We start from the raw sequence: 24,075 nt of genomic DNA on the forward strand, positions 1-24,075 counted from the left end.
TTATCTTCTTTTAAAGAGTATGGAGTTTTGTTCTGGCAGATAATTTACTGGTATATCTGCTTGTTTTATTTGCAAGGCTTGTTTTCTAAGCTTTTTAAGGATAAGTCTAGACTAGCCCTTACTCTAGTGCTCAAGTTTTTTTCTCCTGAACTGTGCCTTTTCCAGGGTCTCAGTTGAATGCTCAGGATGGTCAGCAAGGTCTCTCGAACATGGGTGGTTGGAAGTCCTGCATCTTCAGCGTTGTGTGACTTCTGCAATCTCCATTCAGCTCTTAGCTCCCTCGTAGCTGTATTTCCCAAGCCTGTGGAGTTTTGTCATGGCACATGTGCAACTTGGTGTTCGTTCCCAATACTTAGAGGGACTCCTATGCATGTTTCTGAAGTTCCTTCTCCGTGTAGCATCTTCCTCTCTGGTATTCTTACCAGCAGCCTCAAAGTCCTATCTCTACCTCCTCAGCTCAGTCAAATTGTCATGCTCTGTTGTGTTCCACCTTCCTGTACCACAAACCAGAAAATGTCCAGGACAAACATGGAACTCACCTCTTTTGTTACCCTTCTCTCGGGGGTCATAGTAGTTTGCCGTCTATTTTCTACCTTCTGAAAATTGGTGCTTTATACATTTTACCCAATTTTATCATCACTTATGTTGAGAGGGCTAGTCCAGAGCCATTTAGTCCATCAGAGTGAGAAGCAGAAGTTGTGTGAGCATTTATAAATTTGGAGTTTTTCTGTAGACAAAACAATCATATTTTCTTCTTTACCTCACATTGCCTTCAAGATAAAAACTTTTTATTAAGACATTCATATCCTTTCTGATCTGACTGACTGGCTTCATCATTGATCATTCCTTCTTTAAAACTACTCTTTCTTTCTTTCTTCCTGGACCTACCTTATGGCTTTCCATGTACTCTGGCTCTCTCTTACGCTCTGCTTTTGCATATACTGGTCCTTCTACAAAAAATACCTTCCTCCTTCCCCTTAATTGCCTTGTTATCACCTGCTTATCCCTCAGAAGGTAGTTCAGCTGTCTTCTCCTCCAGGAAGCTCTCTCTGGTACAGTCTGGGTTGAATATCCCCCATTTGTGTTTTTATGTCACCCTGTGTTGTCTTTATGAAAACTGTATCATGTACACCCCCTTGTAATGACCTGTTGTGATCTGTCCTCCATATGCTTCACCCCACCTTCCAGACTGAACGTCTCAAGGACCAGGACCAAGTCTGATTCTGCTCAGAGTCTCCATAGCCTAGCCCAAATTTTGTCAAACTTTCTCTATAAAGGATCAGATAGCAAATATGTTAGGGTTTGCAGGCCAGGCAGCCTCTCTCATAACTACTTAACTCTGCCATTGTAGCAGGAAAGCAGCCATAAGTAATACATAAATAATATGTGAGGTACACAACCTTATTGGAAGAAAAAAAAAACAAGCAGTGGGCTGTGGCTTGTTGATTTCTAACCTAGCACATAGTATGCCTAGTAAACATTTATTTAGTGAATGAATTAATAGAATAGAATATTATTATCAGAAACCTCAGAGGAAATGCAAAAGAATACAATCAGTTCTGTAAGTGCAAGGGTTTCCCCTGGAATGGACAAGTCACACTTTTCTTAAGACCTGAAGGAAGGAAAAAAGGCTAGCTGAGTGAAGAAGGCAGAAAGATAGAAAGTTGAAGAATTTCTGGCCAAAATCTCAGATCTCCCCATGCAGGGTTTTTTCCAAGAGGCTGTCCTGGGATGGGATCCTGAAGACCTGAATAGCTTGGTCAGAGTGAGCTCATGAAGCAGCCAAGGGCAGGAAGAGCCAGAGGGCAAGTACAAGCTGTGTCCTGGGCAGCACCCAGGGGCAAACCCAGAGGAGCCAAGTTCTGTAGCCAAATCCAAAGCATCAAAACCCAGGCAGATCCTGGAAGTGAGCCTAGGGTGAGAACAGCAAGGGCAAGAGGGAAGTGAGATCCAAGACAACTTTTATGAATAGGGCTGGCAGGCCCATGGCATTTTTCTGCTGGTCCCTGGCCACATGGCCTCCTTGGTAAGTCTGTGGATGGGTTGACCTGTGTCTTCTCGGAAGAGCTAAGTGACAAGTTTATCCACTTAGACATGAAAGGAGGACAGGCAGCAGGACTTAGGGATTGGATACGCTTCAGTGCAGCGACCATAGTAGATCCGGAAGGACCTACCCAGCACCAAAAACCAGGATTTGCTGAGATACAGTGGGTCAGGCTGAGGTTGGATAATGGGAGGTTGTAGCAATCTAGACACCAAGGTGACAGGATGTTCTCCAGTGAAGCGCTATGAATATTATGTCAAGGAAATGCGTGGGTGACTTTCTGCGGGAATGAGATTGGATGGGGAATGCAGCCACTGGCAAAGGAGGCCAGCAAAGCTGGGCTGTCGCTGAATACCTGCCATAGGCAGAACACTTCAGAGAATCCATCTACGTGCAGTACGCCTCCTTCCACACAACACAAAAAGCTAGACACGGTTCTTCTTTTCATCAGCAATGGCATTTTTGGCACCATTGTGAATTTAGTCATCACTGGTAACATAGCACCAGCAATGACAATAGAAAAGGTGTCAGAAGTGAGGTCACTGCACTTACATTCAGGACATATCCCTGGATCATGCTTTTCAGACAAATGCACCTAGTTGCCCATCAGTATCTCAGATTCACACGTCTAATCATTTCTTCCTCCCAGCTTCCCACCTGCCTCTGTCCCATCTATGCCTCATAGAAACTATTGGGAATAAACTTCTATACTCAGGTATGTATAGGCCCTAGAACACTGCTGGAACCAGAGAGAGGCATGCTAAACCAAAGAGCTTTGGACTCACCTGAGAGCCAAAGAGGTTGGTGATAGTCTTGTTTCTCTCCCCCTGGGCCCAAGGCTGAAGCCCTAGTGTTCCACCAAGTACCTCAGCCATAGCCCCCCTGAACATCCCTTTAAGAAAGCCACAGCATGTACTTTGTCTCCTTCTCCCCAGGCCTCCCAATACCTGTGGCTTCTCCCTCTCCTTCCTCCCTTACTTCCTGGAGGATGCTGGGGCCCAGTGCTGCACTTCTCCGTGTCCCAGCTAACTGAGTCTGCTCAGCCACCTCATTCTCAGGCCCCAGACCACTGAGTCCCCTTTAGAGGATTCCCTCCTGGTTTTTCTTTCAGCTTCAGGTCCTTGCATCTGACATTCTGTCATCTCTACCCACCAATTCTAAACCAAACTACCCTCCAGTCACCTGCTCAGATCTTTTTTGCTTCCCATGCCTTCCAGAAACTTGTCTGGGTTTGCCCCATCCATCCTCTTCATATTTAATTTGACTGGCTAAGATTTATTAAGCCCACTTGGTGTTCCAGCCACTACTCATGACTTCATGTACTTTAGCTTCAGAACACCACCAGGAGACTGGTCATGTCAAAATCCAGATGAAGAAACTGAGTTTGAGAGTAATTACTGACTTGTCCAGTCTAGAACTGAGCTTCAGAACTGAACCTAAAATACAAGATGGTCTGATTCAAACACCAGAGCTTTAACCACTTCCCCAAACTGCCTTCCAAAGTCTGTCCAATCTTCCCTCTTATTGGCTCATACCTCTGATCCTGTGTCTGCATTCCCTCTCCGCTGCCCTAAGTCAAACCCTACACAACTCATGCAGGGAGTGTTGATGGGTCTCCTCACCCTGGGCCTTCTCCCTTCCCACCACTGGGCATGGCCTGGAGGTGGTGTGGTGGAGACCATAGCTCTGGTCCCAGACAGACTTGACCTTGAATCCCAGTGTCCTCACTCATCGACTCTGTGATCTTGGGTTAACTCACTTAACCTCTCTGAGTCTGGGTTTCCTCATGTGAAAAATGGGAATTCTGATAGCCTCTGTGTCAAAGGAGGTTCTTTATCTGAGTGTTTAATGCAATAATGTAGGTCAGTCCTTGGCACAGTGCCTGGCACTTACTAAAGGCTCAATGCATGTTAACTATTGTCGTTATCATTCTTCCCAGAAGGAAACTTCCATCATGTTTCCCCCTCTCATGGTGGGCACTCCGTACTCTCCTCAACCCAGTCCCAACTTTCTTTTTCATCTTTTCTTTTTGCCTTCCATCCCTCCAATCCACCAAACAGTCTCCTCTCCTTCTTGACCTCTCAGTGTGATGTAGGGAAGAGAGCGTGTACTCTGGGGTCAGGTAGACCTGGGTTTGAACCCCAGTTTTGACCCTTGCTAGCTCTGTGAGCTTTGGCAGCCTCCTTAACATCTCTGGGTCTCAGTTTTCTTATCTATAAAATGAGAATGAGGGTGTAGTGAGGGTTACCCCTAGGAAAGCATTACACCTAACACCTAATAGGTGTTTAATCCTCTTATCTATGTCATCACTGGAATTCCTGCTTGTCCTGTCCTGCCAGTCCTCCCATGGGAGCCCCCTTCCACTGGGAAAGTTTCCTTGCTCCTCCATCATATTTGGACTTCTCTTGTGGATTCCCTTTATGCTTTCCATCCATAATAATATTGAGAACTTGGCGTTATACAGTTCTTTAAAGTTTCCTAGTTCTTTCCAAAACCAGCCCAAATAATTTGCACAACTCTGAGCAATAGTCCAACTAGTAATTTCTATCCCTATTTTTAAAAGGTAAACTGAGGCTCTGATTCATGGTCATGCAGAGAGGCCTGGGGTCCAGTTCTTCTGCCTCTTGGTCATCAGTGCTTCTCTCCCTGTACTGTTCTGCACCCGAGTGACTGCCACTCACCTGAAGTCATCGACCTTTCTAATGTTTCAGATCATTCTCCATGGATTCCTGCCTTGTCCTCCCATGCAGGATAAAATCTGGTCCCTCCCCCTAACCTAGTGCCTGTCAGATATCTATTATGTGGTTGATGTCATTCAGTGGGTTGAAATTTGAATTAATGTGGTAATTTGCAAGACCAGTGTAGGAAATTAACAACTAAATTGATCAGAAAGTTGGACTGGTACAATGACATTTTATTCAAGTGTAAGAAACCACAAAGACAAATTCCATTCTCGAGGCACCTGCTTCTCTGCACTCATGACTTTGGACTTTGATTCTTGGGATTTGGGGACTTTGGAGTTAGCTGCTCCATTCCCTCTGCTCTGTGTTCTTGTTTCTCTAATATCCCTGCCCATGCTGGATTGTAAGTAATCTGCTAAGCCATCTGTTTCCCCACCCCCAGACCGTGAGTCCCTCCAGGACAAGCACCTATTCAGCTCCTGTCAGTGGCCAGGACCTGCCACTGTGCTTGGCACACAGTAAATGGAAGCTGAATGAATAAATCAGGAAGACCCATCTGGGTCCATCCCCTCCTCTCCCTATGATTGTGCTCGTTCCTAGTCTCTTCTCTTATTCCACAGTACATAGATTTCTTATCTTCCATACTGAATAAAAGGCAGGTTTCATGTATTACTCATTTTTTAGCCTCCCTAACAACCAAGAAAGGAGGAAACTATAATTATTGAGTGTCTATTGTGTGCCAGTAGTGATTTCACATATATTATCTCATCTTTTAAAAATTGAATTTAATTCTTATAATAGGTCAGTAAGATAGGCATTATCATTCTTGAATTACAGAGGAGGGAGCTGAGACTCAGGAAAATAAAATCATTGGAATTTGACCAAGTTGACCTAGCTAGAAAGTGACAACGCTAGCATTTGAATCCCTGTCTGCCCGCTGTTAAGACCAGTGCCTTTCTTTGTTATTGGTGGTGGTGTTTGTTTTTAATAGCATGCAGGTGAGCTGAGTGTGTTAGCCCAGTAGGTGTCAGGAACTCTGCTGAGCTGAGACTTGAATTTAATCACATTGAATCAAATCTGTGCGAGCCGCTCCCAAGTGCTTCGAGCACATACACTGCCTACCTTCCCTTTTGATTGGATGAAATCCTTTTGAAAACATGCACTGAGCACTCACAGTGCATTAGACACACTGCTGGGCACTGGGAACACGGAGCTGAAGACAGGTCTCCTCAGGGACAGTCTGGTGGGGAAACAGACCTGTAGCAGTGATCAGACATGTTATCTGTGCTATGGGGAGACAGAAGACAAGACTTATGTCAGTCTGGGGGGACCTTGGGTTCTTCTGGGTAAATCATGAAGGAGGGATGAGAGTTGGCCAAGCCAGGCAGGAAGAGAGCCACGGGGAACAGCATATGCTAAGCCCCGGAGGTACAGAATTGCAGGTAGGATGGGTCTGGGAAAAGGGGACACTTTGGTGGAACAAGGCAGAGGGAGCAAGAGATGCTGAAGCTGGTCTCCCTGGGTTCACAGCATGAACCAAAGGTCACAAGTGGCTCCCAGCCATTGCCCCTACATAAGCAGTGCTCCTGGCTTAGATGACAGCTAGGACAGTCTCCTCACTCAGGAAGTGAACTACAGAAAGAGCTGGCAGCATATCCGTCTGTCTTCTCTGGGGAACTGATGGATGAACACAATGTTTGCATTTCCCCGATGTGGAGGAAATAATGAGCAAGCGATTGGGCAGGCTGATGTAGTGATGTCATCTGCCTAGCTGGGGAGGGGGGGTTTGCCTGACCTCAGCAGGCTGGAGGGGGGGCTTGGTGCCTGAGTTCCCGGTGTGCCCCTGCAGCAGAGGGCTCTGGGGTAGCAGAGAGCTGATGTAAATAGGATCAGGCCCCATTCAGAATGGTCTTCTTCCGTGGTGCGGTGGAGCAGAGAGTTCTGTCACCTCGGGCCATAGGGTGGTAAGCCACACGTGTCACTTGTGTCCACCCAGTTCCAGTTTTCCTCTTCACTGAGGAAAATGCCTGAAAATGTTATTTAATTCAGGGCTTTATTAGCCAACCAAGAATGGCTGAGAGCTGAACTTATGATGAATTGTATGTTACTTAGCCAATAATTAATACATACCTGTGTATTATATATACTATATATGTATATTGTGTGTATATATTATGTATATATGTATCATGTATGTATATATTTATGTGTAATTATTGTATTATATGTGTGTGTGTGTGTGTACATCAACACTCATCACATGCAGAAACAGACCAGTGCAGGGCTGATGTTGACTCCCCGACCCTCTCCTTCCTCCCCCTGGCACTTCGAAAACCCCTCAGTCAGTTTTGTCTCGGTCCTGTCCAGATCTTGTTCTGTTCTCCCTGGTGTCACCCACTGGTTCCCTCCTGCAGCCCGGACGGGCCCCCTCTCCCATGAGCCTCAGCAGACCACTGCAGACCAGTCCCTCCCACATATCCAGACTGCCCGCCCCGTCCTCTCACACAGCTAGCTCACCTGCCCCCCATCCCGGAAGGCATAGGAAAGCCAGCTCAAAGTCAAACATGCTCATTTCCGAGAATTGCCCAACCCTACTCCCTAGTCACTCCCTCTACCCTTAGCTCCATGCTCTCCCGCCATAGCTCTACACTCCCATTTTGTTCCCTCTAATGCATTCTTCACACTGCTGCCTGGAAGACTTATCTAAAATTCAGATGCGATCATGCCAGTCCCCTGCTCAGGACCCTTCAGTGGATCCAGACACTTTCAAATGACATCCGAACTCCTGAAGCATTGAGAGCAGAGCCACCCATGAGCAGGCTCCTTCCTACCTCCCTGGCATCGCTTCCTACCTCTCCCCTGACAGTTGGTGACACAGCAATGCTAAATTACTTATGGCTCCCCAAACACACAATGTTATTTAATGCTTCTGAGTCTGCCAGAAATAGCCTCTCCTCTCCATTCTGTCTTACAAATCTGATCCGCCTTTCAAAGCCTCGCAGTTGTCCCCTTCTCTGAAACCCTCCCAGACAGAAGTCATCATTCTGGGCTGCTTCTGTGTCTCGCTCAGGCATCTGTTGTCCTGTCTGCATAGTCCCAAGACCTTCTCTCTTCCAGGGATGGTCTTACTCATCTCTGAATAGCACAGGGCCCAACACAGAGTAGGTGCTTAGCCAGCGCTGGTTGAATGATGTCAAATTACACTTTCTTCCCAGCATTTAAGGGGCTCGTGTTTTCGCCACAGCCGCACTGATCCCTGCATCTTGATTGGCTTTCCCAGGTCGGGCCAATCACTGGTCTGCAATCATTGGTGGATCCCACTCCAAGAATTACGTGCTGTGGGAGTACGGAGGATATGCAAGTGAAGGTGTCAAACAAGTTGCAGAATTGGGCTCCCCCGTGAAAATGGAGGAAGAAATTCGGCAACAGGTAAGAAAAACAATCACAGAATGACCAAAAACCATGAACACAGTCTAAGCATCCCTTAGATTTCTTTTTGGGGGGCTTGAAGTTTATAGTATGCGATGTGCTGGAAGATGGGTGCCCTAGGAAGCAAATCTATTTGCTGAGTTTGGGGTGAGGGGGTTTCTGTCAAGTTCAGGACAGAGACACACAGGTCCCTCTTGTTGTCTCAGATTTTCCCTGACCGGATTTGCATTTTCTCCAGTTTATGCTGACAGCCACTGCTGCGGCCGCATGGGTGGGGTGCCATGTCTCTGGTCTCCTGAGAGTCGATGTAGTGGCTTTCGGTTTTCTTGCTATGATCCTTGAGAGGGTCAGGAGAGTGACACCAGAGTTGCCCAAACCAAAATGACCATTTCAAAATCACCATGAAAATAAACTGTTTATTAGCACATGCTTTTTGTAACCATGCCTTGAGGTGTTTGACAAATTCATCAGTCATTAGTCATAATAGTTATAGACTGAAGCATCTTCTATGCACCCCATACATACCGTGTTACGTGGGCCCAGGAGCTGTGCCATTATCTAGGACCCCACTCGTCCCGTGGAGAGGTGAGGGAGAAATGGCCCGTCGTTCTTTCTGATTTGTTTGACTGACAGTGCTATATCATCCCTTATCCAAAGCACTAGAAAGAGGCTGAGAAGGGCTCTGGGAGGAAGAGCTGCAGTTTTTCTATAGCCATTCACAGCTGTACTGGGGAGAGGTGATGGGCCAGCTTTGGCTACTGCCACCCACGGAAGCCCTTCAGGCCTGAGAGAGCTTAGGGGGCAGCCAGGGCTCACTGCCCACAAGCGCTCAGAAGGGAGTTAGGAAGGAGCAAACAATGCTTGGGCAATGGTCATTTCACAGCACAGGTCACTGTGAGGCTATCCCACATCTGAGGACCACAGGAGGCCCTGGAGACACGGGGCCCGCGTGTCATGATGTGTATGTGCCCAGAAGCCTGAGATGCACAGGAGGGCAAGCACCACTGAGGCCCCCTGTGCTGCCCTTTGAAGTCTCCCATCCAGACTCCGGGCTGCCCACAAACCTTAAACTGAAGGCAGTAAAGGTCACCCTGACTCCTCCTATAATCCCCTGAGTAATCCTTTTGGGCCAGAGTCCAGAAATGCCCAGGAATTAGCTTATGTTTCTTATTAATTTGATTTAAAGCCTTTTCTACATTCTTGGGGGAAAACGTTTAGCCAGGTGTTTTAAGATTGCATGCTTTTCATCACAAGGGTGTCCAACCAACTGGTTAGTGTGTCTCTGACTCCGGCTGGCAGGCCTCATGACTGACTTGTGCATTCAGGCTACAACACCGCACAGCCATCTGGGAAGCCATGGAAGGCTCCAGCTTGGTCCTGCTCTGTCCAGCCTGTCATGGGGGAGGATCCTTTGTCCACATTCCGGGGTGGTACACTGGCTTATCGAGTCCCATTGTGTGGTATGGTAAAAAAAAAAAAAATTGTTACAGATAATAATTGAAATACTAAAGTTTGCAAATAAATTAGGTCAAGGTCAAGGGCATCTTCATCTTAATGCCAGTCTCCTTCATTGTCTGTCCGGAGAGATTTCTGGAGAGAAGAAAAACACATATGAGTCATGAGAAACTGGGACCAGTTGTGCCAAAAAACATTATTTATCATGTGTCATAGCAGCACAAAGGTTGGAAGCTGATGGGTGGGACCCCCAGCCTTCGAGTGTCCCTCTTAGGAAAACATTCTTTGCTTGGCATGTTCCTAACCAGCACCCATGGGGTTAGCTTCTGTGGCACACAGTCTGCCTATCCCAACTGGCTAGTGTTCCTGACATTCAATCATAATAATAAGTTTAATTATGAGTACTGCACATGGGAGTTAAAATTCCACTGAGCCTATCTCAGGGTGTGTCACTGTCTTTCAGGCCCCCTGGTGCTAGATATCTACTTTTAGCTCTCACATCTAGTCTGAGAAGACTTTAGTATTATCCCTGTTTTACAAATAAGGAAACTGAGGCACAGTCCATAGCTAGAGAATACTAGAACTTGAAACCAAATCTGCCTCACTCCGTTTGTACACAGTCGCACATATATCATTTGCTGGGCCTTGTGCAAAGTGGGGTCCCTTATTCAAGACTTAAGAACTGTAAGGTGGTGATGCTGTGAATTTCACAGCATGGGGCCCTGGGAGGCTGCTGGGCACACACCCATGAAGCCAGCCCTGCCCATCCACTTCCCTGCCCCCACAGCTGCCCCACAAAGAAACTCCTCTCACCAGCCTCTGAAACAATCCCTGTTTCCAGAGCTCTACTAGCAGTGCTTCAAGCCCCCAGTCCCTTGGAAAGTCAGTCAAATAGAGTGATTTCCAGATCCGTTCACTTCCAGACATTTTAGAGTTCTCAGTATTGTTCCCTGCAAACACATAATTTATTATATTTTTCTGTAAGTCAGGTAAGGAACAACATAAAAAGCAGCAAGGATATGAATCCTCCTAAAAAATAAAAGTGTCCTCTGAATAACTGGGAACTTGTTTGAACACATCTACAAACTAACACAGTGTTCTCAGCCTTTAATGCTTTATATCCTACCAATCTCTCTATCAAAGAACCTGAGTCCAACCAGGATGGGGGAAAAAAAAAAGCCCTCTGTTCCCAAGAAAGACATTTAGATGCTCACTAGCATTCTCTTATTATAGACTTATCTCTCACTTGCAAGTTTCAAGGGCATTAACAATCACAGTAGATATTGTTGGAGGTAAATCTTATGCTAATGGCTTTCAAACACAAATGAACAAAAATAATAATCCCATTAGTAGTGGAAAATGGTAATAATATTATTGAGTATAAATTTTACTGTTAGTATAACTACAAAACAACCAAGAAAATTAATGAAAAATCACAGTAGCGTTATTGCCAAAACATGGGTGGTCAGAAAGAGTGGGGGAAAGGCACAATGCACACTTCTTAGCAGAGAGACAGAGTGTCCTGGTGGCGAGTGGGGACCGTGGATTAGAACCACTGAGCTCAGGCTAGACTGACAAGTCACAAATAGGCAACCCAAGGTGGGTGGAGGCAGTAGGGAATGGTGGATCACACTTGTAGGTAGAGACGGGAACTAACAGTGAGCTGGTGTATACTCACTGTTATGGAAACATTGTACCGAGTCCATTCCCACGTTGTCAAGCGCACACTTATGCCATGTGTACTAGGTGTCTGGTTCTCTGCCAGACATGGCCCCAAGATGGTGCCCCATTCACCATGTTAGTCATGCTAGAAACCTACGTATCATCCTTGATTCTCTCCCCTGCCCTAACACTCGCCTTCTGTCCTAAATTTATCCAGTTCGCTCCCTCACCCCATCCTCATCTCCTGCACTGGTTTCCTGATCTCCCTGCCTCCCATCCTTTCCTTTTATCCCCACTACTCCAGAGCCATTTCAATAAAACACAAATCCAATTATGCCATTCCCCCCGACTAAGATGTCCTCACTGACCCTAAGATCAAGTTCAAACTCCTTATTGTAGCTTGAAACCCCTCCATGATCCAGTCTTGTCTCTCCTCTCCCATCTTATTTCTTGCTGCAGCTCTAAACTCTGCCCAACCAGAACCACGTTCAGTCTCCCCAAAGAGCCATGTCCCTCTTGCATCTGTGTCTTCCTCAGCCTGGAACATCTCCCAGCTCCCCTTCACCTGATGAACTCCTAAATATCCTTCCAGCCTCAGCTTAAATGTTGCTTCTTCCTGGAAGCCTTCTCTAATTCTGTACAAAATGGGTGCCCTTGCCGGATGCTCGCATGGCGCCCAGTACCTCCCCTGTCGTCACCACCATCACATTTACTGTAAGTCCTTGTTGGATGTGTCTCCCTCACTAAACCGCAAAGTTCAATCTGTGCTTCCATCATGTGTCCTCTGAACCGGGCAGTGTTAGCTGCTTCATGAATGGTTCTTGAGTACATTCATTCATCCACTCATCTTTACTCAACACCAGCTAAATGCCAGGCATTACAGATACAGCAGTGAGCAGATGATTCCCTGCCTGCATGGAATCTATGTTCTAGCAGGGAAGATAAGGACAAAATTAGTTAAATAACTGGAAATTAGGGTAAGTAAAAAGAAACCAACAAGAGGTGACACAGAAAGCAGTGTTAGGAAGGGACCTTGGAATTAAGGTGTTCAGGAAAGAGCTCCCTGAGGAGTGATCATCAAGCTGAGACCCAAAAGAAAAGCATAAGGAAAAGGTCATTCTTGATGGTGACAATAGCATGTGCAAAGGCCCTGAGGTGGAAAAGAGCTTGCCATGCTTTAAGAACCCAAAAGAGACTGGTGAGGCAAGAGGGAGGGAGGGAGGGCCAGTGTGGCCTAGCATGAGACAGAGTTGAATGGAGGGCCCTTCATCTCTACGCGGGTGGGGTGGAAGAGGTGGGTCCATGAGCACCTATTCCCATATACGGTACTTGGACTTCAGGGGAATCTCTGCATCAGCTAGGGAAATGCAGGTGTTGGACTGTGGCAATCCTTGATGTGCCATTTTCTGAACCACCCTGGGCTTTCACGGCCCCTGTCCCCCGTGGCCAGAGACATATGTTAGTTTCCACGTCACTTGGGGAAGCTGGATCCGGAGCCCCTTCCCTGGGCTTGCTTAGCTCCCTGTGCAGACTCTCTCCTAGACTGGATCATCCCTGCTGTTTCCTTCCCTGTCTCCCAGGTAGGCAGTGTGTCCCCTGTAGGCAGGTGCTTGCGGGTTTCCCCACTGCTAGAGTCTCCTTTTCAAACCCACCTCTGCTTCTGTTCACACCTACTCTGTTGCTTTATTATGGTTTCTTTTATCTCTTCAATTTTAAACATGTTTCATTGTCTCTTTCAGATTACTCTATTATCTCAAGGTCTTGGGACTAATCTTCCTTTGAATTGAACTTGATGTCTCTCCCCATCACTAGTTTCCTCCTCTGCTTTTGGGTTGTTCACTCACCTCCAGCAGATGCTTTTCTTTTTTTCCGGTGAGCATCCTATGTGCTCGAGGTGTGGTGCTTGCTCGAGAGTACAGTGTATTTCCATCTGTCAACCCGCATTTTTATGTCCTTTCTCAGCTTGGAGATCCCCCCTGAACACCCAGTATAAGTACGGACTCTGCTCTTATGAGAAAGCTCGGGACTTCCATTCCCTGAAGGAGAATTTTTACTTAGGGGCCAGGGCAGAGCGCAAGCTTCCTTGCCGCCTTCCTGGGGTGATCGGTGGAAGGTTTCCCCACCCCCTGTTCATAAACAGGGCAGCCCTTCAAAATGTCCAGCTTGGTGCCGCCGGGGTCTTCCCACATCTCATCTCACGCCTGCTCAAAACTTCCCTTCTCCCCTCACGTGGCTTTGAAACCTCCGCCCTGCCCCTGGAGCCTGCATCCCAGTCCGCCACCCCTGCTGGCCACCAGCAGGCCAGCCTGCTCACTGCCCTGGGTTAGATTTTCCTCCCCATTGCTGGCACCCAGGAAATTTTTCTAAATGTTTCTAAGTTTTCAGTTACGTATTTTTAAAAATTTGCCCATTATATTTTGTCTAACACATTTGTGTCTGAAGCAGGAGGGAAGAAGCTGGGCTTTTGCCTCAGCTCAGTGTTTCATGTTTCCAGATGTCCACCTAATATCTCCAGCACCTAACACGGTGTCTCACGCATAGTAGGTGCTCAACAGGTATCTGAACTGATTCATTGACAAGCAAGCCATGAATGGTTTTTGCATAAAATGATGAGTGTTGAATAACCACTCACTCATAAAAAATGCCCTAGGAAAAAAAACACTCCTGCTTTTATATAACATAGACGTCTGGACACATAAGTTATATATATATAACTTATATAATATCTAAGTCAGGATTCAACACTTCTGTGACTGTAAGAGGTCAGATAATGGTGGGCCCTGAAATAGGCACTGATTACTTCACCTCGGGAGGCCTTGCTTTGGCAGATTACTTAAGCCAGCCAGCAGGATTGTCATACCACCTGTGGCATAAGAATCAATAAACAAGCAGGTGTTCTTTTTTTTTAAAGTTAAAATAGTGTATAGGGCTCTGGGAACACGCAGAAAGGGTTTGAGAATTTTCTTTTCTTATCTCCTTTAATACATTTAAATCATATGTCTACTGAACATTTGTTTTTCCTGATTTTTGAGTCTCTAAAATGTCATCACTTTCCTCTAATTAAAACCCTTGCCTTAGTTCTCATGTTTTCCATGGATCGTGACATGCTGCCTCATTTGGTTGAGAAAGTCACTCACACCCACACACGCACACGCTCATTACCAGCTTTTGTTTATAACAATAAAGCTCCCATGATCTTCAGTACTTGTGATAAGTAGTACTGGATAATAACTAAAAGCATTGGCTCTGAATCAATATTTCCTGTGTTTAGTCCTGGCTCCGTCTTTTACTGTGTGAGTTTGGCAAGCTACTTAGCCCCTCTGTGCCTCAGTTTCCTCTTCTTTGAGAAGAGGGTGGTAATAGTGCCAGCTTCGGAGGGTTACCATGGGGACTAAGTGCACTGATAAGTGTAAAGTGCTTGGAGCAGAGCCTTCCCCTGTAGAAAGTGCTCACTGAACACCACTTACCATTGTCATGGTTTCATTGTTGGGTCTTCGTTTCCTCATAAGTAAAATCAGTGGTTTGTCCTCAGACAGAAAAGCCTCTGCAGGCGCTAGAAAAGCTAGTGACTCTAATTGTTCAAGTTCATCATGTCATTCCTCAGGCTGAGAACACCCACAGGATGCGGACCCAACTCCTTTGCCATCCCCCGGGCTCTACCTCTGCCTGCCCCTCCTCCCCCTGCTGAATAATGTCATCTCCCCATATGCCCTAACCCTGTGTCCCAAAATTAACCTTAGACAATTTGAGGACAATCACTACACCCTCATATCAAAAAGGAGCCACAACAAAACTCCAGACCCATACCAACCCTATTCTTGTCATCAGACGCTTCCCCTTCCTTGGAATAACATTATCTGGATGTCCACAGGAGCGAGTTCAATGCCACCTCCAGAACAAGGTCTAGAGGCAATTAAACCAGGAGATCTTCCCATATGCAATGGGACACAGCCAGCAGTTGGAAATGTAGACAAGGCTCCCAGTCTAAGGAAGCAGGTGGTCTAATGAAGCTTCTTTTTTTTTTAAAGTATTTTATTTATTTATTGGACAGAGAGAGACACAGTGAGAGAGGGAACACAAGCAGGGGGAGTGGGAGAGGGAGAAGCAGGCTTCCCGCTGAGCAGGGAGCCCAATGCGGGGCTCGATCTCAGGACCCTGGGATCATGACCTTAGCCAAAGGCAGATGCTTAACAACTGAGCCACCCAGGCGCCCCAATGAAGCTTCCTGATGATAAGTACCAGGAACCTACTCAAACTAACTCAAGAACAAAGGAAATTTTATTGTAGGGACAAAATAGAATTTAAGAGAACACAAGTTAATAGTGAGTGCAAAAAGCCTCATGAGAGCCATAACTGGAAGGCATCAGGGTGAGACAAATTATCACTTTTCCCCCTCTCTAACCCCACCACCCTCCAGAGTCACATAGTCTTTTCTATGTTCTCCTAGATGAATCCCTTCCCCCATCCTTTCTCAATAGACCTACTGTCCCTGCTTACTTATGTTGTACATGGCCCCATATGTTGGCTATAGAACTTTCTTCCTTGGCTTCCCATAGCCAAGTGAGCTGTTTTGGTGGCCCTTAGCTGAAACACTAGAAAAACAGATTGATCGTTGGATAGCGCACAGGCACCCCTGTATCAGATATCCACCCCTAGTCCAATCAGTGCTTATCTCCATGGAAAGAACCACCCCACCTGTTACTCCATATAGGAACTATGGGTAGGGCAGTTTATACTAAAAAATGAACAGAAAGTAGAAGGTAAATTGATTGACATTTCAATACAGCAGTGGATTGGCAAGAATTCATGTCAGTGAACCATAGCCAAAAGACCTGAATTCGGGGCAACATGTCAGTTCTGCAGGAGAGAAGGAGAGCACTAAAGAAAACAGAGATAGCATGAAGGAGAGGAAAGGTTAACAGAACCCCAGGATGAAGAGCTAAGCCAATTGGGGAAAAAAATGCTAGGTCTAGAGATTGGTTCAGCCATTGAAGTGGGACCAGGACGGCATCGCTAGATCCAAGAGTAAGGATTTAGAAAAAGAGAGAGGAGAGAAAGGATATGGGCATGGAGAGCACTGTCAAGACCACAAGGTACCCTTGCCACGTGCTGCCTTGCCTTGCAGCTTAAAAACCAAAAAACACTACAGGGCAAGTAAGTACGTTTTAATGTGGCTTCCTGAGCCTTTGACCTTGAGTAGGTCACCTAACTTTCACTGAGCCTTAGAGTCTTCATTTGCAAAATGGCCATAATGAGAATACGAACTACATATGCTGGTTATGAAGTAATATGTGAAATCGTGTACATACAGTGCCTGTCAAAGTATAAGCCCATTATTACTCTTATTATTGGGTCGAAAACTTAAATTTGAAGGATTTATCATCCTCTTTTCCTCCCACCTTCTACGATGCTTTGGTTTTACTGGGTGGGAATGCAACTGGAAGAGGTGAAGTGTGCTACACAGAAGCTACCAGAGAGCAAAGACCAGGAAAGAGAAGTGAAGGAAGAAGGAAGTCTGGGAAGCTGAGACAGTATTAGAATTTTAAGGTGTAAGAAAGAGACATATTTGAGCAGCTGCCATTTGGAGTGGAAACTGGGGAGAGAAGGAAAGGGCCAACGAAGACTTTTCGTGAATTGAATTTCTACAAGAAGAGCCATCAAAAGGTTAATAGTCCACTTTGCAGAACACTGTGTGAGGTCACTAACCCTCTGCTGCCTCCTCAAGAAACATTCAGTAAAGAGCTGTGGTGCTTTTCAAGCTTCTTGGGGTTGGATTGCTAGATTCTTTTAGGTATGTCACCCATCAGCCCAAGGCCCCCAGCGGGGCCCAGTTTTATGTGGTTCACATTAATATCATTGCCCATACCTCCTTTGTCCTTCCCACCTCATTCAAGGCTTACCTCCGTGGAGTGTGTCCAAGCAGGCATGCAGTTGAGAGAAATAAGGTGATTCTAAGGGTGGGGACTGGGAAAGGAGTTAAATAAAGCTTCTCCGTCACAGACACTTGATACGGAAATTAGAACATCCTTTGAAAGGTGTGATTTCAATCATATGAAACCTCTTGTTTGCTTTCAGTTGAGTCTTCAAACAAATCCAAATCACAGTAGGACAGGCAGCCAAAGTGATTCAGCAATGCCTGTTCTTTAATAAAACTGGCGCGGGCTGCCTTTGCTGGAAGGAAGCAGAGCCTGCCTCTTAGCAGCAATTCCCAACCTCCACAGTTTTCCAGCAGAGCATCGCCAGTCCCTGGAATTTTTCCAAAAAATCTCTCTACGAGAGAAATGAGGAACAATTTTACTCAAAACTTACAGATTACTTAACTCACTAAAAAAAAAAATCAATTTTTACAACTGAGCCAAAACATGGCAAACAGAAGGCAAATTTAAATGGGGTATAATTAATAAGTTGCTTTAATATTTAAAGGGCGGTTTGATGATATCTGTCAAAATTGAACATTTTCTTTTTCCTGTGGCAAAAAACACAACATAATATTGAGCATCTTAACCATTTTCAAGTGTTCCATTCAAGTGTTGAGTTATATTCACATTGTTGTATGTATATTTTCTTTATAACTCAACATAGTAATTCTGTATCTAGGAGTTAGTCTTTAAGAAATATCCTCACACAAAGGTATATGAGGAAGGACATTCATTACAACATTGTTTATAAAAATAAGAGATAGAAAGAAGCCACCTTTTATCAATAGGGAGCATACTAAAAATTCTGGCTGCTTTTATATAGTTCAATACCATGCAGCTATTTAAAAAATAAGGCAGGTGTGTACGTATTGATATAAAATGTTCCCCAGTGTATATTGTTGGGTAAGGAAAAGCAGGACAGTGTCTCTAGCTTGCTGCCATCTGGGAAAAAAGGCAGCTGGGTCAGAGCCAAATGATTGTATGCATGTATAGCATTTTATGTGCATAGAATATCTCTATGAACATATACCAGAAATTCATTGTCTCTAAAACAAACTGGGAGTGTATGGGCCAGAACTGGAAGGTGGTTCACACTTTATCATTTACCCCTTTGTACTATTTCTAAGTGTACGTGCTACCTTTTTAAATGAATGTTATTTAAATAAACAGAAAACTTTGATATGAAACTGAGTATTGTAAAAAGACCAATACTCCAAATTAACCCACAAAGTTAATATGCTCCCCCAAAAACTCAAATAATTTTTTAACCTATATAGTATGGCTGATTCTATGGAAATGAAAAACTAACTAGTCAAGAATAGCCAGAAAATGTCAGAAAGATAGTAATGATTGGAGGCAAAGGGGGAGAGAAGACTAGCCAAATCAAATATTTGCAAATGACATATCCAATAAAGAGTTAATAGCCAAAATATATAAAGAACTTACACAACTTAACACCAAAAAAGCAAATAATCCAGCTTTAAAAATGGGGAGAGGACCCGAATAGACATTTTTCCAAAGAAGACATACAGATGGCCAACAGACAACAGACACATGAAAAGATGCTCAACATCACTCATCATCAGGGAAATGCAAATCCAAACCACAGTGAGATACAACCACCAGTCAGAACGGCTGGTTTCAAAAGTATAAGAAGTAACAAATGTTGGTAAGGATGTGGAGAAAAAACAACGCTAGTACAGTGTTGGTGGAAATGTAAATGGATACAGTCACTGTGGAAAACAATATGGAAGTTCCTCAAAAAAAGAAATACCATGTGATCCAGTAATTTCCACTACTGGGTATTTACCCAAAGAAAACAAAATACTAATTCAAAGAGATGTAAGCACCACTATGTTTATTGCAACATTATTTGCAATAGTCAGGATATGGAAGCACCCCAAGTGTCCGTTGACTGATGAATGGATAAAGAAGATATCTATATCTATATATGGGGGGAGATACACACTCATGTGCACACACAAACAATGGCACATGACTCAGCCATAAAAAAGGATGAGATTCTGCCATTTGTGGCAACATGGATGGAACTAGAGGGTATTATGCTAAGTGAAATAAGTCAGAGAAAGACAATGGCCATATGATTTCACTTACATATAGAATCTAAAAAACAAAACAAATGAATAAACAAACGAAAAGCAAACTCAGACCTATAAGTACAGAGAACAAACTGATGGCTTCTAGAGGGCAAGGGGTAGGTAGGAAGAATGGATAAAATGAGTGAAGGGGAGTGGGAGGTACAGGCTTCCAATTACAGAATGAATAAGTCGTGGGAATAAAAGGCATAAGGCGTATAGTCAGTGATACCGTAATAGCGCTGTATGGTGACCTGGTGGCTACATTTGTGGAGAGCACAGCATCATGCATAGAGCGGTTGAGTCACTGTGTTGTACACCTGAAACTAATGCCACATTGTGTGCCAACTGTGCTCAAATAAAACTACATTATGAAACCACATTAAATAAAACTGTGTGAAACTAGAGCATGAATAAACGGATCAATAGAGTCTAACACACGCAGAAATAAAACCAAATTCATTTGAACGTAACTATTATGAAAAAAGTATAAAGTGTCAGTTGAGGAAAGATAGATTATTTAATAAATGGTAATGGCACAACTGAAAGCCATGGGGAAAAAATAATTTGCTCCATAATTCAATCCTTAAAACAAAATAAACTCCAGATATATCAAAGATGTATTTACGAATAAAGACAGGGGACACCTGGCTGGCTTCAGTCAGAAGAGCATGTGACTCTTGATCTCCGGGTTGTGAGTTTGAGCCCCACCCACACTGGGTGTAGAGATTGTTTAAAAATAAAATCTTTAAGGGGCACCTGGGTGGCTCAGTCAGTTAAGCATCTGCCTTTGGCTCAGGTCATGATCCCAGGGTCCTGGGATCAAGCCCCTCATTGGGCTCCCTGCTCAATGGTGAGTCTGTTTTTCCCTCTCCCTCTGACCCTACCCCCTGCTCGCTTGTGCTCGTGCTCTTTATCTCAGATGAATAAATTAAAAAATCTTTTAAAAAAATAAAGTCTTGGGGCACCTGGGTGGCACAGAGGTTAAGCATTTGCCGTCGGCTCAGGGCGTGATCCCGGCGTTATGGGATCTAGCCCCACATCAGGCTCTTCCACTATGAGCCTGCTTCTTCCTCTCCCACTCCCCCTGCTTGTGTTCCCTCTCTCGCTGGCTGTCTCTATCTCTGTCAAATAAATAAATAAATAAAGTCTTTAAAAAAAATAAAAATAATAAAAAATAAAAAATAAAGTCTTTAAAAAATAATCAAGTAAAATAAAAATGAAGATATAAAAGCATTAGAAGAAAACACGAGATAATCATTTTTAGAATCTAGAGAAAGTGTTTTCTAAGCATGTCATAAAACACAGAGGTCATAAAAGAAAAGACTGATTAAGTAAGCTAAAAACAACTTTTTAATTGTAGAAAATGCTTGAAAATTTCAAAGGTAAAGGACAAAGTGGGGGAAATATTTGTAGCCCATACAATAAACAGAGGGCTAATTTCTTTAATACATAAAGAGTTCTATGGGTTGCTTTCTAAAAGATCAATAAAGCAATAGAAAAAATTCTAAAAACACATGGCAATTAAATGGCTTTTAGATATTTTAAAAGATGCTCAACTTCATTCACAGTTATGAAAATGCAGATTCATTCCACAGAGCTGCAATTCTTGATCTCTTAGGCTTTTGATAACCATATGTTGACAGAGGTGTACGAGAGCAGACACTTTCCCAGCTGATTGTAGCAGTACCGACCAGTACAACTTTGTGGAGGGTACATTATTCTGACTCAGTAGTTAATATCCAGGAATTTATATATGCAGAAAGACTCACACGTAGGAATGTGCTATTTACTGAACACTGTAACAGAAAAAGTGACAAAATTATAATATCCATTGATAGGGGACCAGTTAAATAAAAGTGAGGATTTGAAATTAAACATCGCCAAGACCGATCGTTCGGTTAAAAAAGAAAGCGCAGCAGGGTATTTATAGTGTGTTCCATTTGCGTTATCTTTTTAAAGACATATGCCTACATCTCCTGAAGACTGTATAAGAACGTGAACAATGGTTGCCTTGGGGGTGGGGAACTGAGAAATTATGGGATGGGAATGCAAGGGGGACCTCCCATCGTATTCTCAAGGTGCCTTTTGAATATTGTACCATGTTTTTGCAATATCTATTCGAAAAAGTGATTATTCTTTTTTTTTTTAAAGATTTTATTTCTCTGATAGAGCACAAGCAAGAGGAGCAGCAGACAGAGGGAGAGGGAGAAGCAGGGTCCCTACTGAGCAGGGAGCCCGATGCAGGGCTCAATCCCAGGGTCCTGGGATCATGACCTGAGCTGAAGGCAGGCACTTAACCGACTGAGCCACCCAGGCACCCCCAGCTTAGGAATTTTTAAAAGACACCATATAAGGAAGCATATTGTGTGGTCTTAGTAGATTATTCTATCCTGGTGATTAACAGAGCTTGTCTACACTCGCCAGTGTGGTGCCAGTGCTCCCTGAAAGCCCCCACTAGTTTCCTAGGGACTGGACTGGTCAGAGGTTTGGATTTATAATCCAGGTGGCCAGAAGCAGCTTACTCAGAGAAAGAGTATAAATCATAGCCAAGGAGGAAAGGTCCAAGTCAGTGCTTGGCCTTAGGTCTGAGGGGTGAGGCCACCAACAGGAAGTCCATGGAAAGGTCTGTGATGTGCCCAAAGGCTCTTTCTGGTATTGGCAGCCACATGGCTTAGGACAGTCTGATGTCTTAAAGGGTCAGAGAGGACCAGCCAGAACTTTCTCAAGGCTTCAGAAGTGATCACAGCTACCCCTTTTCACCTTTGTAACCACCAGGCAGTAGGTCTATGGGCTGTAAATGTTTACTACTCTGCAGAAGAGAGAACCTTATCAGTGGAGCGTCCCACATTCAGCAGCCCTGATGGGGCCTGTGCGAGCCTCTCTCACGAGATTGTGAGCTAAGTCAGCATTACGCAGTGTGGTCTGTGGAGTGGTGCCTATTCGCAGGCCATTTGCTACCAGCCCATGATGTGCTAAGCCCAGACGTTAAGAAGCAGCATTTAGAAATAGCACTTTAAGAATGTTTTCATGAATCTTAATAATAAAAAAATCAGAACTTGGGTTTTGTACGCTTTTATTTACTTGTTTTACTATTACATTTTAATTTTACCAAAATACAGTCTGCAACAGATTACATAGTTTAAAAACAATAGCAACAAGCAGGTCTTTCACTACAGAGTTGAGAAGCATTGTTCTAGAAGCAAGGGCTCTATCTGAGCCATTTCTTTACCCCCAGTACCTGAGTCAGGGTCTGGGAGAACGTAGATGCTCACACCTGTTGACACAGTCCACAGGTTTTTTTGAAATGAGAAAACAAAGGCCTGGAAAATATATGTGACTCGCCCAAATGCTAATGGCAGCACAGATCCCTACCCCAGGACTCATGCCTTCCGTTCTGGTGCTTTCTCCTCTCTCTGGTAAAAGTCAGGAAACATAGGCAGCCCTGAAAATCTCACACCATTGGATGTACTCATCCAGTTTCCTGAAAAACTTAGTTTTCACCAGACTCTTTCTGAGACAGTTTACAGTTAGACTTTCCAAAGAATATTTGCCATCTGGTAGTAAAAAAGGTATATGCAATTCACATAGATTTCATGCATTCATTCATTCATTCATTCATGTGTGAAGCACCATATTTGGGAAATCACATGTCCTTAAGAGACTCATGGTCTCTTGAGAAAGACTGACGTGGAAATCAGTGTGACAACACAGCATGACTTGGGCGGGGAAGTCAGTACAGGGCATACTGGGAGCATAGAGCAGGACCTTCCCTGCTTCGGGAAATGGCGGTACCATGAGCAGCCTTAAATTCAGTAGTTTGATGCTCAAAAAAATATTAGCTCCATTCTTGTCTTGTTTGTCCTGGACCATTGGGATAGCAGTTTTTGTTGTCACCTTCTCTGTGTGAGGATGAGCTCATGAACTGAGCGTGTTAGGAACGCAGCCAGTACATGCCCTTTGGCTGAACGGGGTAGCTGTCCCAAGGGCTGTTTCCCTCACCCGCATCTGGTCTTCACGTCTGCTCCAGAGTGCAGTGTTCATTTCCCACCCCTGATCAGAGTCTGTTAAGGTCCCTTCTGGCTGTGCAATTCTTTGGCTCTCTCATCCTGAAGCTCTCCTGAAGCCAAGCCTGGCATTCCCCCAGCAAACAAGTTCATCTAACCCACAGAACCAAGAGCCATCCACTCAATAGTCCAGCTTGCCCATGGTGAAGGATGCATGACATAACAGGGTAGAGGACAGGCCTGTAAATGGCTTTATCTGAAGTTAGAGGTTAGAATAATCTCATGAACGAACTTGAATACCAGGCTGTGGAGATTAGATGTAGGCTGGTAGGAATAGGGAGCCATTGAGGATTTCTGGGAAGGGAAGTAACAGAGACCAGGGCATTCATTCATTCAACGTAATTATTGACATCTGTTGTGTGCAAAGCACTGAGCGTGCCCCCATGCTAGGCCCTAAAAGCACAGAGATGAGTAAGACCTAGTGTGGGAGACACATCACATCATCCCCCTGGGTTATAATGCACTCTACCCCATGCAATAATTTAAAATCCTTGTCTCAGGGAAGGAAAGAAATTAAATTGTCTGAGAAACTTGCTACTATATGAAATTAGCTACAGAAAATTTAAAGCTGTTAAGTCAGACTTCCAATTGTTCTGTAACTATGTAAACATAACAATTTTTCCTTGGGATAGAAATATATAAGCAAACAAAAGAGAACACAGGAGCCCCATCTCATGGAGAGATGTTCTGCTGCCTCTTCAGGTTCTGTCCTCGCATAAGAAT

At 44.5% G+C, this 24,075-nt stretch overlaps 1 protein-coding gene across 2 annotated transcripts in view; it reads left to right on the top strand.

Annotated features, from left to right (window-relative positions):
* SPON1 (spondin 1) overlaps positions 1–24,075 on the top strand; it is a 255,334-nt gene that overhangs the window by 136,884 nt on the left and 94,375 nt on the right. For both annotated transcript variants that reach the window (XM_034645868.1, XM_034645867.1), the window contains exon 6: positions 8,006–8,154. In XM_034645868.1, the coding sequence (XP_034501759.1) occupies positions 8,006–8,154 (149 nt within the window). The remainder of the gene's footprint in view (positions 1–8,005; positions 8,155–24,075) is intronic.

Source organism: Ailuropoda melanoleuca, chromosome 16, assembly GCF_002007445.2.
Source record: "Ailuropoda melanoleuca isolate Jingjing chromosome 16, ASM200744v2, whole genome shotgun sequence".
In the NCBI taxonomy this organism is placed as follows: Eukaryota; Metazoa; Chordata; class Mammalia; order Carnivora; family Ursidae; genus Ailuropoda; species Ailuropoda melanoleuca.